Here is a 12857-nt window from a genome sequence, read left to right as displayed (position 1 = left end):
GTTTAACTCTCCAGTTGTTATTGTTTACTCGAACTTTTAATTGAACACGGCGTTTTTGCTCAGAGAGCTGTGAAAATACCTGTATATACCCTTCACTTAATTAAATGTAGATACATTTAGTTTTAAGAAGGCTGAAAAGATATTGCAAATCAGTTAAGTCTTTTAAATATAGTCAAATATTTAAATGTCTTATATATTAAGTACCAACTAAGGTTATTTATAATTAACCAAATGAAAATAATTTCATGGTATGATGACACAAAGCCCTGAACCATTCCAAAAATAAGTCCAAAAACACTTAGAAACAATCATAAATAAAGGTGCAATTAAGATTAGATAAAGCTACTACGGTGCTTATCATTCTCTGTCCCTGCTGTAATAAACCTGAGAAAAAAAAAACAATAAAATAATTACCATCGAACCCAAAATAAACTCTTCAACTGCGCAGATCGTGTAAAATACTTATTTTTTCGTTTATCAAATTATTATTTAACATTATAAAACTTGTAATAAATTGCATTTCTTTTAAATATTAAAAATAAATAAATTTTGAAAGAAACAAACTAAAATACTATTTTACAAAAAACTTTTTCTTAAAAAGCAACACTTAAACGTACAAATTCTTTAGCTTATCACATCGTTATTACGTTGAATGCCAATAACGGGCAAATATGGCTTCAAAAACGTGATCAAATGACCCAGGCAACACCTTCCTTTGGATAGAACCAGGAAAACGATGCCGACCACCAGGGATATCCGTACTCCGACCATCAAGAACTTGTCCAGGGAATAGTATTCAAACAGCTTCACCTGCGATGGGGATACTTTCATATGATTGGCTCCCTTATAGCGTAGGATATACTCGGTCCAATAGACAGCAGTTTCCAAGGGATGCATGGGCTGATCCCGAAATCTTCTAGAAACAGTCAGGGCATTTTCTCTGTATTTTGATTGATTTATCAAACGATCCACTGCATCCCTTAGTTCCTCTCTTGTCATGCTGTTAAGGTTCAAGCTCAGGGATGCACCCATTTCTTCTATCACTTCCAAGTTCCTGAATTGATCGAAGAACAGAGGCATTCCCAGGACGGGTTTCGCATAATAGGCAGCCTCAATTACGCTGAGCATTCCGCCATGACTTATGAAGAGCTTAACATTGGGGTGTGCTAAAATGGCTTGCTGTGGCAAAAGTTTGGATACATAGATGTTACTACCTAAGCTCTTTGGAGGATTGCCCTCAAATTTCCAAATCACTCGCTGTGGCATTGATTTGAAGCTCTCTACCAAAACGGTCTTTGTTTCCTCCGGCAAATCCATACTCTCCTGCTCCACACCCAAAGCAAAGTAGATTACACCATGTTCTGCCCCATCAATGAATGCCTGAAGATCTTCAGGAAGTTTTGGATTCTCCTTGGGGATATGAAAGCCAGCCACCTCGATAAGGCGCGGTACACTCGACCTGGCCTTAAACAAGCTGAAGTGTTGATTCAGCAGAATGAGTGAGAAGTCGTGTCGGATCTCCATAAAGCCCTGCTCCAAATGGCCAAAGAAGTGGTCGTAAACTTGACGCAGCTTCGGTAGAAAAACTAAGTTCAACAACAGCCACTCTTCGGTGGTATAAAACCAATTGTAAATGCGATCCCAAACATTTCGAGCAGGTTTGAATTCAATGGGCAATATTGGCTCATCCAGAATTGACCTTGCATGGCCCACCATGTTATAGGTATTCCAATCAGATACACATGTGGAAAGTCCGATTAGCGGGGCATTGAAGTGAACTGCAAACCCGAAAAGCACATCGGTAAAACCAGGTTCCACAACCACCAAGTCGAATGTGGTATTCGATTGCAATAAGGATCGAACTTCCAAATTATTGAGTATATTGAGCGAACAGTTTACCATTAATTTCGTCATGGAATTCATTTCTCCCCATTTGTTGGCCGACGGTGAGATTGCCATGACATCTTCAAAATCTAAAATGAAAAAAAAAAAACAGAAGAAATATATAATTTTTTAAAATCCAGCATAGCAACATATACAGATTTTAGAGATATAATATCAACCGATTTGTTTTTGTTAGATTGCCATTTTAAAAGCCTTTATCTTTTGAGTTAAGATTGTCAATCGATTTTATCAGTTTTCGACGGAATACTATTTGTTATCTCGCGTCTGAGAACGCTTTGGCTGCAAAATTAGCTTATCTTATAAAGTGTCTGAGTTTAATGGGCTACACTAGACTCAATCAAAAGGCATGTAAGGTTTCCCCGCTCTTTATACTATCCCACTATCACTATCACGTACCTGAAAAGACGTTATTATTATCCCTTATACGTATAAAGGTTACATTTTCAACGAGTTTGCAGTGTTTGTACGCATGAATCACCGTCAGCTGGTGACCCCGATCGTTTAGGGCCTCTATATAGGGTGTCATTAGCATGCACTGCGAATGCGTCTCGAAGGGGGCGATGAGGAGAATTCGCGCTCCGCGTATCCAGCAGATCGCGTTCGAAATCAGCCAGAACATCGGGAGAAGCCATCGCCCCGGTGGAAACATATCGGTCGAGCACCCACTTTTCAACTGAATACCCGAAGAGTTTTCATTTCGAACTCTTGCGCATTTTCGCTCGCTTTTATATCGCTGATTAGATTGCCAGCCCCATCGAGTTTTTATTTCGACCAAATCAAAATCGAGGCAGTATCTCTTCGGGCAGCGGCATGTGCGGTCGATTTATGTGAGATGTTTAGGGGCCCGGGCATTGGTGGTCTGCTGCTACCGGCACTGCTCTGCTTTGGCCTACTGTGCCCCCAACCGGCCGAAACGGAAAATATTTTGGCCATATTCTCGTACACCTTCGGCTCCTCGTATTTGCTGATCACTCCGTTCCTGAAGCACCTCGTCCAGCGGGGTCACCAGCTGACTGTGATATCATCGGTTAAGGAAATGCCCCACATAGAGGGTGTCCATCACATACGGGTGCAGAAGTTGGATATGCTGACGCAAAGTAATAACCTTTAACGAACTCGAATTTGCTATTACAAATTCTAAAAGTGCAAAAAAAGCGTTATAAAAGTTCTATAAAATGTGGGCAGAGCACCCAAAGAGTTTGTTTTTCAATGATCTTAGATTTTTTATATTGTATACCTATTATCAAGTGAAATGGACTATGAACATAACTTAAAATTATTAACAAGTTATAAAAACTTTGGTAACTTTTTCTAAAAGTGTATGTTATTTTTCAGTCCTCTTGGACTGCGATTACGACGTTGAAATAACCAAATGGATGGAGGCCCAGTTCGTGTCCGAATACTTTTACAACTGTTCGAAATTCGTCCTGGAGGATCCGGCGGTGCAGGAGCTGCTCCACAACGCCAGTGCGCAGTACTCGATGGTCATACTGGAGGCCTCCCACACCGACGCCCTCTACGGATTCTCGCAGCACTTCAATGCGCCGCTGGTGGGGATTGCTGCCTACGGATCGGCATGGAACATTGACTTTCTGGTAGGGAACTCGGCACCCAGTGTCTACGAACCCATGTCCGCCCTGGGCTATTCACCCGGCCACAGTCTGATGGAGAAGTGGCACAACCTGATCTTCATCACCGAGGAGCGACTGGTGGAGCGATTCATATACCTGCCGGCCCAAATCGATCTGTATAAGCAGCACTTTCCGGGCGTTTCGGCCAGTATCCATGAGCTGCGCCGTAAATTCTCCCTGATCCTGATCAACCAGCACTTCAGCATGGGTAGAGTGCGCAGTAATGTTCCCAACATCGTGGAAGTGGCGGGCATGCATTTGGCCGAGCCCACGGAGCCCTTAAATGATGAACTTAAGAAGATATTGGATGAAGCCAAACATGGAGTTGTGTATTTTTCGATGGGCCTGCAAGTCGTGGATAAGTGGTTGCCTCCGGGAATGATAAATACCATGTTGGCAGCCTTTCAGCAGTTAAAACAGCAAGTGGTTTTGAAAATTAACGATCCTGCAATGGTCAACAACTCAAGGAATGTCTATGCAAGATCTTGGCTGCCACAGCGAGAGATCCTTAACCATCCCAATGTCAAGGTCTTTATAACCCATGGTGGTCTTCTCAGCTCCATCGAGGCGGTTCACTATGCGGTGCCCCAACTCAGTTTGCCCCTATTTTACGACCAGTTTCAGAACACCAAGCGTATGGAGCAGATGGGCGTGGCCAGGAGAATGGACATCATGAACCTCTCTGCGGAAGAAGTGGTCTTGGTCATTGAGGATCTCGTGAACAATGCTAGTTATAAGGAAAATGCCAGGTGTTTATCCCAACGATTTCGTGATCAACCAATGTCGGCCATGGAGACCGCGATTTGGTGGACCGAATACATCCTGCGGCACAAGGGAGCCGATCACATGAGAATTGCCGAGCAGGAGATGTCCCTGATGCAGTACTACAACGTGGATGTTGTGTCGGTGCTCTTTGGAAGAATTGGATTAAGTGTCATTATCATGCTCTTCCTGGGCTGGAAACTGGTCTCATTGGCAACCAGAAACCTTGAGTACCGCTTTAATGTACCCATGGTAAGGTGAACCTAAGATATATTGCATAAGTCTACCAGCAGTTAACGACAAAATGAACAAAACAATTTTAAAACGTTTGGTAACCTTTTGTTTTAAAAAGTTTATAATACAAATGTTTAAATGTTTTAATCAATAGCTTTAAATGGTGATAAGTAATGGTTTAAATAAATCTAAAAACTCTTCAAGGCTGTACCTTTATGCTTTTGGACTAAACTTCATAAAACAAATCATTAAGCAAACTCACACTTTTTAACCTTAATCTGTCTTGCATTAACATGAGTTGGCTATAATCGCAGGTAGCGTAAAAAAGTGTATTAGTTGTAAATGGTTCTATCGCATTGATAGTAAATTATCTTATCAGTCTGCTAGACGACCGTGGACACCTTAAAAAAAATATTTCGACTTCAGTTATCAGCTAAAAGATTTTAAAGTGAGTAAGCATTTGTTTATTGTTTCTTTTAACAGGTTACTAAAAATAACAGTTCGTTAAAATAAAGCGTAATATTTGAAATAAATGAAAGGCTTAAATGTAGAACGGGGAGAGTGTTTTCCCCTCTTCGCTGCCACGCATATTATAATTAGAAAACTTTACCTCCTTCAGCTGTTATCTATCCGAAACCTTTTTACCTTCGGTCCTTTCTTTTTCCGCCCATAAACATAACCGCGCTCATTACGCATTTTACATCAATCAGCACGTGCCCAGCATGCTTTCAACTCTTCCAGCCAAAATAAAAAACAAAGGGAATAAAAGGGGAATTGAAAAAGGGAAGGCCTTAAGAAAAAAGGACATTAAAATGCACAGGACAGGCCGATGAAAAAAGTGCGCACAAATGCTCCCTCAATTGCTGGGTGAAAAAACCCCAGGAACGTGAACCAGAAGAAGTCGATGCCGAATCGTCCGGCGAACTTGAAGGTTCAACCGAAAGTGTATAACTTCCCCTTCATAGCCACTGAGGCGTAATGTCTGTGACGGTCCATCGATAGCCAAGGTAACGAACGCACTTCGCATAAAACAGACCCAAGCACAGTGATCACTCCCTAAGAATAACGTATAAACAAAGACATTCAGATACATGCATGCATTCAGATACATGTGCATTTATTTGCCTGTTTATTGATTAGATAACTTGATAGCAGTTTGTTTATATATTTTGCTGGCTTTTGTGATAGGCGAGCTTTTGAAAAATTAAACGCCTAAAAAAGTTAATTCAATTTATTAAGCTTAATACATGTAGTAGCTAAATGCATATTAAAATTAATTAAAAGGCGTAATTAGTCAATGCCCACCGTGTTTCCAGCTCATCAAATTTATTTGAAAGCTGCTACTAGTAATTGAAAACAAAAATCTATAAAAAGCGGTTTTTCACCCACAAGAATGTCAATTTATTTATACCCAAAAAAAGAATAAACCTAAACAGGGAAAATAAAATGTGTGCCAAACGTTGGCATGTTAATAAGTTAGGCGGAAAGGACCGAAGCAAAATTGCACTCAACGTGTTGTCAATTTGATGTTTATTGCAGATTTTTATTTGATTTTATGTTTGCAACGTTTGAATTTATGTGCTGGCCATAAAGTGCCGTCGACTCTAATCCGAAAATTCTTGTAAAATTGCCAAAGCCTCGCGAGTCACTGGGCGCTTTGGGGTGGAGAGTTGACCCGAAGTCAGGCCATTTTTATTGGCCATTTGGCAGAGGCGCCATGGCAAACTTTGTCCCTCATTGTTGGCCATGGCGTTGCCGCTGCCGCTGCTCTTGGCCAATACTCAAGTGGGCGGCTTTCATTGGCGCTTAACTAACTGAAATTAAGTAAACTTTTCTTTTGACTTTCATAAGCCTTTTAATAAGCCATAATCCCCGCTGGCATTATCTGGCCCCCGTCACAAGCGCACAAAGGACAAACACACAGACACACTGCCACCCACACAGAGACATGGGCATAATAAAATCTAATTAACATCCAGGATAGAGCTCGGTAAAACCTCGCGCAATAAAAATCATCAATAGTAGCACAGAAGTTTATTAAAAGTGATTTTCATCACTGAGGCCAAGTCTCTGTGGGTTGATGATGCTGGTGCAAATGGAAACAGGAATTAATGTAGGGCGAAGAACTAACATTTCCCGGGCCGATCAACTTTATAACACATATCCTGCCCGGGAAGGGTCGCCAAATCGGGGATATGACCAGCAGATTTTCTTAAGCCCTGGGGACAGGCTGATATCTTAGGAATATGCATACTCTTTATTAAAAGATGTGCACGATTTCTAAACATTATGTCAAAATACATAATTTTTACTTTATACATTTTCTTTTAGATCTACTTATTAAGACCACTTTTGTAAAAAAAAACTAAGTATTCTTTACCTAATAATTATTTAAGTACTTAACTTATAGTTTTAAAACAAACCTACTCAGAAAGTAACGCCTCTTTATTCTTCTTCTTTTGGGCACTTTTTCAGAGTTGCAATTTATTAAAATACTGAAAATAAATTACCCAGAGTGACCATATTTTCCTAAACACTTTCTTCGATATTACCCTGATAACTATGCCACAATAAAATCAATTACAGAGCATTTCCGATGCGTCCCATCGATAATACTCGTAATTTTCATTTTCCTATGAGTCTTATACAATTTTTTTGTTAGAAAAGTTATGCGGCAGGCTTTTAATTAGCGCCTGCCAACCAACCAGTCAGCCAGCCGTCGTGGCCAAAGTCCCAGAGCGCATTACGCATACGCAGCGTTGACGTCGAGGTTGCCGCTGAGGCTGGCACATTGGCTTTGGGATTGCCGCTGGCTGGTCGGGCACGATTTTAATTAATTAGACTTTTATGAGGCGTACATGCAGCTCCGGCATTGTTGGGTTAAGGCCCAGTTATTGTTTTTTCTCTGCTCTCCTGCTGAACTCCCTTGTGCTGCTTTTTCCAGCTTGTTGGCCTGGCCTAATAAGCGTTTCAGAGCTTAACACCGCCAACGAAATGTGTATCAAAATTTAGCATTTATTTTTGGCGGACGGGTGTTAAGGGGGAGGGTTGCGCACACACACATGTCGATGTCCGTTGGCCATGTCGTGTGCGGTAATGAAAATTGCGGTGGCATTATGCTCAACATTTGGCATAATTGCAGTCCAGGATATGCGTTTATGCTCAGAGATTACTTTTTGTGGCTGCTGGCCATTGACCAAGCTCCACCACCGCCACATACAGCACCACCATCACCACCACACCACCTCCACCAACAACAACAGCAGCAAGTGGCCAAGCGTAATAAAAGCCAGACGATGTCGCCTTTTGTATAAAGAAATAAAAATAATACCCAAAACCCCGTACTCCTCTGTGGGTTTTGTGTTCCAGCCCTTGTTATTGGTATCTCGCTTTGCTACTCTCCGGCTTCTTGTTCCCCTTTTTCGCTGGGTTTTTCAGGCAAATTAATTTCCACTTGCTTTATTATTTTCTGTTTTTTCATGGCGCGACATATTATTTGTCGTTGTCAGACCTTAAAAAAGGGGGCTCCTTACGAGCGAGATAGGGGTAGAGAAATTGTAAAGCATTGTTCTCGTTAAATATTCAAGAGATTAAAAATCAAAAGCCTTTTCATGACATAGACTAAATTAAAGTATATTTAATTATGTTTTTATAATATGAAATGGCACTCAATTTGTCAGTATATACTAAATTAGGCACTGTTCACAATTCATACATTTTAAGACAGGTTTGTCCACACTATATATATGTCAGTATATACTAAATTGGGTACTGTTCACACAACTGAAATTTTCAGAATTTAGTACCTCAAAATGTTTTATTTTTCGTGCAAACCCTCTAAAATGTGTAATTACTTATCGCCATTAAATATTCCTCTTATATTATATACATAAAATACTGCGAGTTGCAAAAAAAGAGACTCCCAAAAGTGTAAAAGTTTCTTATCATGCAAATCAAACCAGACCAGCAAAAAGTAACCAATAAACATAAAAAGCCAGTTGCAAAACAATAATTAAAATGCACACGCAACAATGTTCTGGCTAGGCAAATGTATACATAAAAAAGTGAATAAAAAATAAAGAATAAACCAAATTATGTTTATTATTATGCACGATGAATGGGGAAGTGGAAGTGGGAGCAAACAAAGCGCCGAAAGAAAAGTGAACTGTGGCAAAAAAGAAGTAAGGAGAAAACTTGGGGGTGGCGCCAAGTAATCCGCTTGTTAAAAATAAACGAAAAGGAAGAGACCGGCGAGCAGAGGAAGCGCACACAAAACATAATCATCATAAACCGGAAATATCCCGACGGCAAAACATCCGCACATAAATTTTTTAAATAGTCTACAATATTTCGTTTTGCCGTTCGGCATTTGCCATTTGCCATCTCGGTTTGGGTTGCTTTTTATTGTTGCGGTGGTGGCTCTACTTCCACTTGTTGTTGCCGCCGCTGCTGTTGGCCATATCGCGTGTAAATACGTTTAAGTGTCGGTGTGGTGTGCTGGTGCTCACTCCCCAAAGATGGTCCGAATCCGGACTGCGAGTCCCAACCCAGCAGCGCCGAGCCGAACTTGGCCAACTGCAATAAACACACAAATTAACCCGTAATACCCAAGGCCAAGCCAAGGACCAAAAGGACAACGTGCCGCAATTCCAATTCGGTTTGCTTTTGCTATGCTTTTGCTGCTGCTGTGGTTATATTCCAGGGCCCAGCAACAACGCACATAAATAAAATATTACAATTTTAATTTGTCTCTAATCCCGTTGGACATTGAATGGCTTGTGGCTGCCAACCAGCCGGGCATCCTAGTTCCCCGGGACGGGATTTCATAAATTGCTTGAATACACCCAGACCACGTTTATCTATACGGGATTTGTAGCCACGAAACAATGAATACATAAATCAAATGGATCGCTCCTGCTGACAGAGCTTATAAGGTATATGGCAAGGTATCTCAGCTCCTCTTCTTTTTTCTCCCTCACAGATTGTCGCGGATTTTCTTATAGTTCGCTCATATTAAATCTGGGCAGCTTAGCGGCCAAGACTTGATTGAAAATTCTGTCGATTGACTGGCCCATGATTGGGCCAAAGATGGAACGGAAATGCTGTGAATACTATGATAAGCTCTTTTTATAAGTATTAGTATTTAAATATTATAAATCAATATGTATCCCTAAGGAACACATCTTAGTAAAAGGTTTACTAACATAAGTACCATATTCCGTAATAGCCCATAGTGCACCATACATTTCAGTTGAATTTAATGCCCTCTAAAAGTTTTCGTACGCTCCATCATCAACGTCATGTGTTGATCTACTTATTTATGATAGTTTCCGTAGTATCCGACCCTTTCCGCTTCGTGCCGGGCACACGCTGCGTATACGCAATCTACGCTCTCACTTAATTCAGTGGGGTAAGATAGCGAGCGCTTCGATTGTGGCCCACTAAAAATCGCGATTTGAGCCCGGTTCTCGACAATAGCCGGCGGCGCGACACTAACGGTAACCGTTACGGCAACAGCAATAACTACAGCACCAGCAAAACTCAAAATGCTCTGGGCCATGTCCTGCCCTCCGCCGTTGTTGCCTTTGCTATTGCCATTGCGATTGCGATTGTGATTGCTACTCGTTGCCATTGGTGCTGGGAACTTGGCTATAGGAGGATATGCAAAACTAGGTATTACTATCCTAAGAGCAAGTAAAACTTATTGGGTTTTAAACAAGAAGCATATCTCTCAGAAATAATAAGGTTATAAAGAGTACTCGTTAGCAATGTAAAACCTCTATTTATTATTCGATTTAACTTGGTCATAAATTATAAAAATAGTTTTGCTTGTACTACATAAGAAATTCTAGATCCCCACCAATATAAAAATAGATATAGCTAAAATTAATGATGAATTTTATAGAACCTAAGTTGTTATAATGGTGTTATATTGTACATTAATTATTGGCTTTAATATACCTAAGATAGAAGGATAACAGTTTTTTAAGTTCTTTACTTTAAATTCTCTCCAAAACCAATCTCTTATTTTTAGTATTTGGCAAAGCCAGACCACTTTATACGGTTGATTTGGCCACAATAGTTGGCAGCACTGGTTTTCCAGACTGTTGCCAGGGTCCGCTATTGCTTTCACGTCTCTTTTATTATTTCACGCCATTTCAACAGCCGTGAGCAACAAGATTATTTATGCGTTTTTCTCGCCCAGTCCCAAGCACGCTTTAAAACCGTCCCAGGTCCATGTCCATGTTCGTGTCCGGGTCCGGGTCTGTGGCCCGTAGTCTATATACTGTATTCCATATTCCGGGAGTCCCGGAGTCTGGGAGTTCGCGGTCCGAGGACAAACGCATTTTGTAGACGCGCGTGTTTGGACACAAGTTAGGGAGTCTGTCCATTGCCTACTTCGCGGCGCTGTTACATTGTGGGGGAGTGGGAAAGTGGTATAAGTTGAGCAGGATGCGAGGGCCGCGGAATGGCAACGGAGAGGTGTGAGCACTTGGAGTGCTATAAAACGCCGACGGAGGGACTGTTATTGTGATTTTTGGCAATGAATACGAAATGCCCAGCGTCTCCGTTCTCGTTTTCGTTTCAGCTCCCTTTTCCCACTGGTTTCATCATCGCCACGCTGTGTTGTCTTTTGACAAATGGCTTCGATGATGTTTTTTATTGCCCAGACCTATCTGACTCAACTGTGTGTCTCCATGGCTGCTGACATTGTTATATAGCAGCCTCATATATATATATTTAATCTTACATATGTATATCCACGCATTGCGCACACTGAGGCATATTTCGTCCATTACATACGACACAGACTTCCACCTGCCCCTAACTCTACTTTTTCTGGGATAGTCAAATATTTATTTTTCCTTTTCTCATTCTTCATCGGTCTGTATAGGATGGTTTCTATTATAGGCTATTGTCTTCTCCATTGTATATACATTTAAATGTACATTTCTTTATCGGTTCTTTTTTCGCCAGTTAAAGTTCTTTTCTAATATATTAATATAGGTAATAAGAAAATTAAATTCTTTCCTTATTTAAAAAAAAAATTATTTTGTATTTTTTTTTATTTTTGATTTAAATAGATTATCAACCCAATAATTATCACTTTAACGTTTATTTGTCTTTCTCAGAGTATTCACCATTTCGGTGTGATTTATATGATCCAATTCGGTTTCTTTTTGTATTTGTTTTATTTTTTGTGTGCTTTTATTGTTGTCATGTTGCTTTGGCCGTAATGGCAGCTCGTAAAAATGTTTCATTTATGCTAAATTCATTTTTGTGCCTTCGAAATCTGTTGCCGCGCCAAAGTAATAAAAGGATTCTTTCCATTTGCCACCATTCATTCGCTCGCATCTCATTCATTCATTCATTCGTTCGTTTCCTTGTCTAGTGGGTGGTTTTCTTGCCATTTCTTTGTTGTTCGCCGGCTTCCGCATCCCCATCTCCAACAGCCATTTTTGACCCAACCAATGGGGGGTTCGGGAAGTTTATTGGCCTACAAATTATATTTGCTTTGTTCAGCAGTTAATGAGTCTGTTAACGTTGTGTGCTAGCGCTTTTGAGTGTTCATAAAACAAGCGAGTGCATACTGAGTGGAGTTTTGAGTCGCGGCATCTCTTCAGCCATTCATGGACACTCGGCACTCACCCTTTGATGCCGCATAATTACTCGATAATGTGCATTCAAATCGTAAAATCGCCCAAGTCCCGCGAACCGCCGAAAAAGGCAGTTAGCACTGAGGAGCAGCTATAAGCCGTGGCCACCTGGCCAGCTTTATGATGGCCATGAAATCGGTGGAATAAAGTGCGAAATAGTTTTCAATGGATTCCGGTGTGAAGAACAGCGTTCACGTTTGCATTTGCAGCTAATTGCCGAATCCACTTAGCATTCAAAACCAACTTTTTATTGCATACTTTCGGGGCAAAATCGCTGTACGAAACTCTCTACTTCCAATCCGCAGACAAATCAGAAATCCAACAAGCTGTGCAGCTATTCACACCGAACCCCAAGCCGCAGGACCAAGGACCAAAGACTTCGGGTTCCCAAATCTGGTATCTGGAATCCTTGGCCAGCGCCAGCGAAGCGTTGCGCAAGTGACAGGCATTAAAACCGAGTGAGAGGTTGGAGGATGGGGAAAACTGCGAGGCACCCAACCGCCATGTCATTAAATGCGAGAATCCATTAAAAGCCGAAAATCAAACCAACTTTATTGAATATCAAATTAACATGTTCATAAAAATGCGCACATTAAATTAAAAGCGGACTGGCGAACGGAGGAGCTCTCCTCGGCAGCCAAGGACAGAATGCCGAGTCCAATACCAA

At 41.0% G+C, this 12857-nt stretch overlaps 2 protein-coding genes across 3 annotated transcripts; one reads left to right on the top strand and one right to left on the bottom strand.

The window, feature by feature from the left end:
- Positions 1–497: 497 nt before the first annotated feature.
- LOC108024318 (UDP-glycosyltransferase UGT5) lies at positions 498–2560 on the bottom strand. 2 transcript variants are annotated; one of them, XM_017094220.2, is made up of 2 exons: positions 2302–2560; positions 498–1973 (listed from the first exon to the last, which is right to left on the bottom strand). In XM_017094220.2, exons 1-2 carry the CDS (start codon positions 2552–2554, stop codon positions 625–627), a joined length of 1602 nt encoding a protein of 533 aa, XP_016949709.1. In that variant the 5' UTR covers positions 2555–2560; the 3' UTR covers positions 498–624. The 2 variants fall into 2 exon arrangements, with proteins under 2 accessions (XP_016949709.1, XP_050744985.1); XM_050889028.1 differs by having other exon boundaries at positions 499–1973; positions 2345–2471.
- Positions 2561–2701: 141 nt separating this feature from the next.
- LOC108024397 (UDP-glycosyltransferase UGT4) lies at positions 2702–4861 on the top strand. The gene is made up of 2 exons (XM_017094307.3): positions 2702–3002; positions 3241–4861. The coding sequence occupies exons 1-2, from the start codon at positions 2738–2740 to the stop codon at positions 4557–4559; spliced, it is 1584 nt and encodes a 527-aa protein (XP_016949796.1). The 5' UTR covers positions 2702–2737; the 3' UTR covers positions 4560–4861.
- The last annotated feature ends 7996 nt before the right edge of the window (positions 4862–12857 follow it).

The sequence above is a fragment of the Drosophila biarmipes genome, chromosome 3R (assembly GCF_025231255.1).
Source record: "Drosophila biarmipes strain raj3 chromosome 3R, RU_DBia_V1.1, whole genome shotgun sequence".
In the NCBI taxonomy this organism is placed as follows: Eukaryota; Metazoa; Arthropoda; class Insecta; order Diptera; family Drosophilidae; genus Drosophila; species Drosophila biarmipes.
This window is presented reverse-complemented; position numbering and strand designations above follow the sequence as displayed.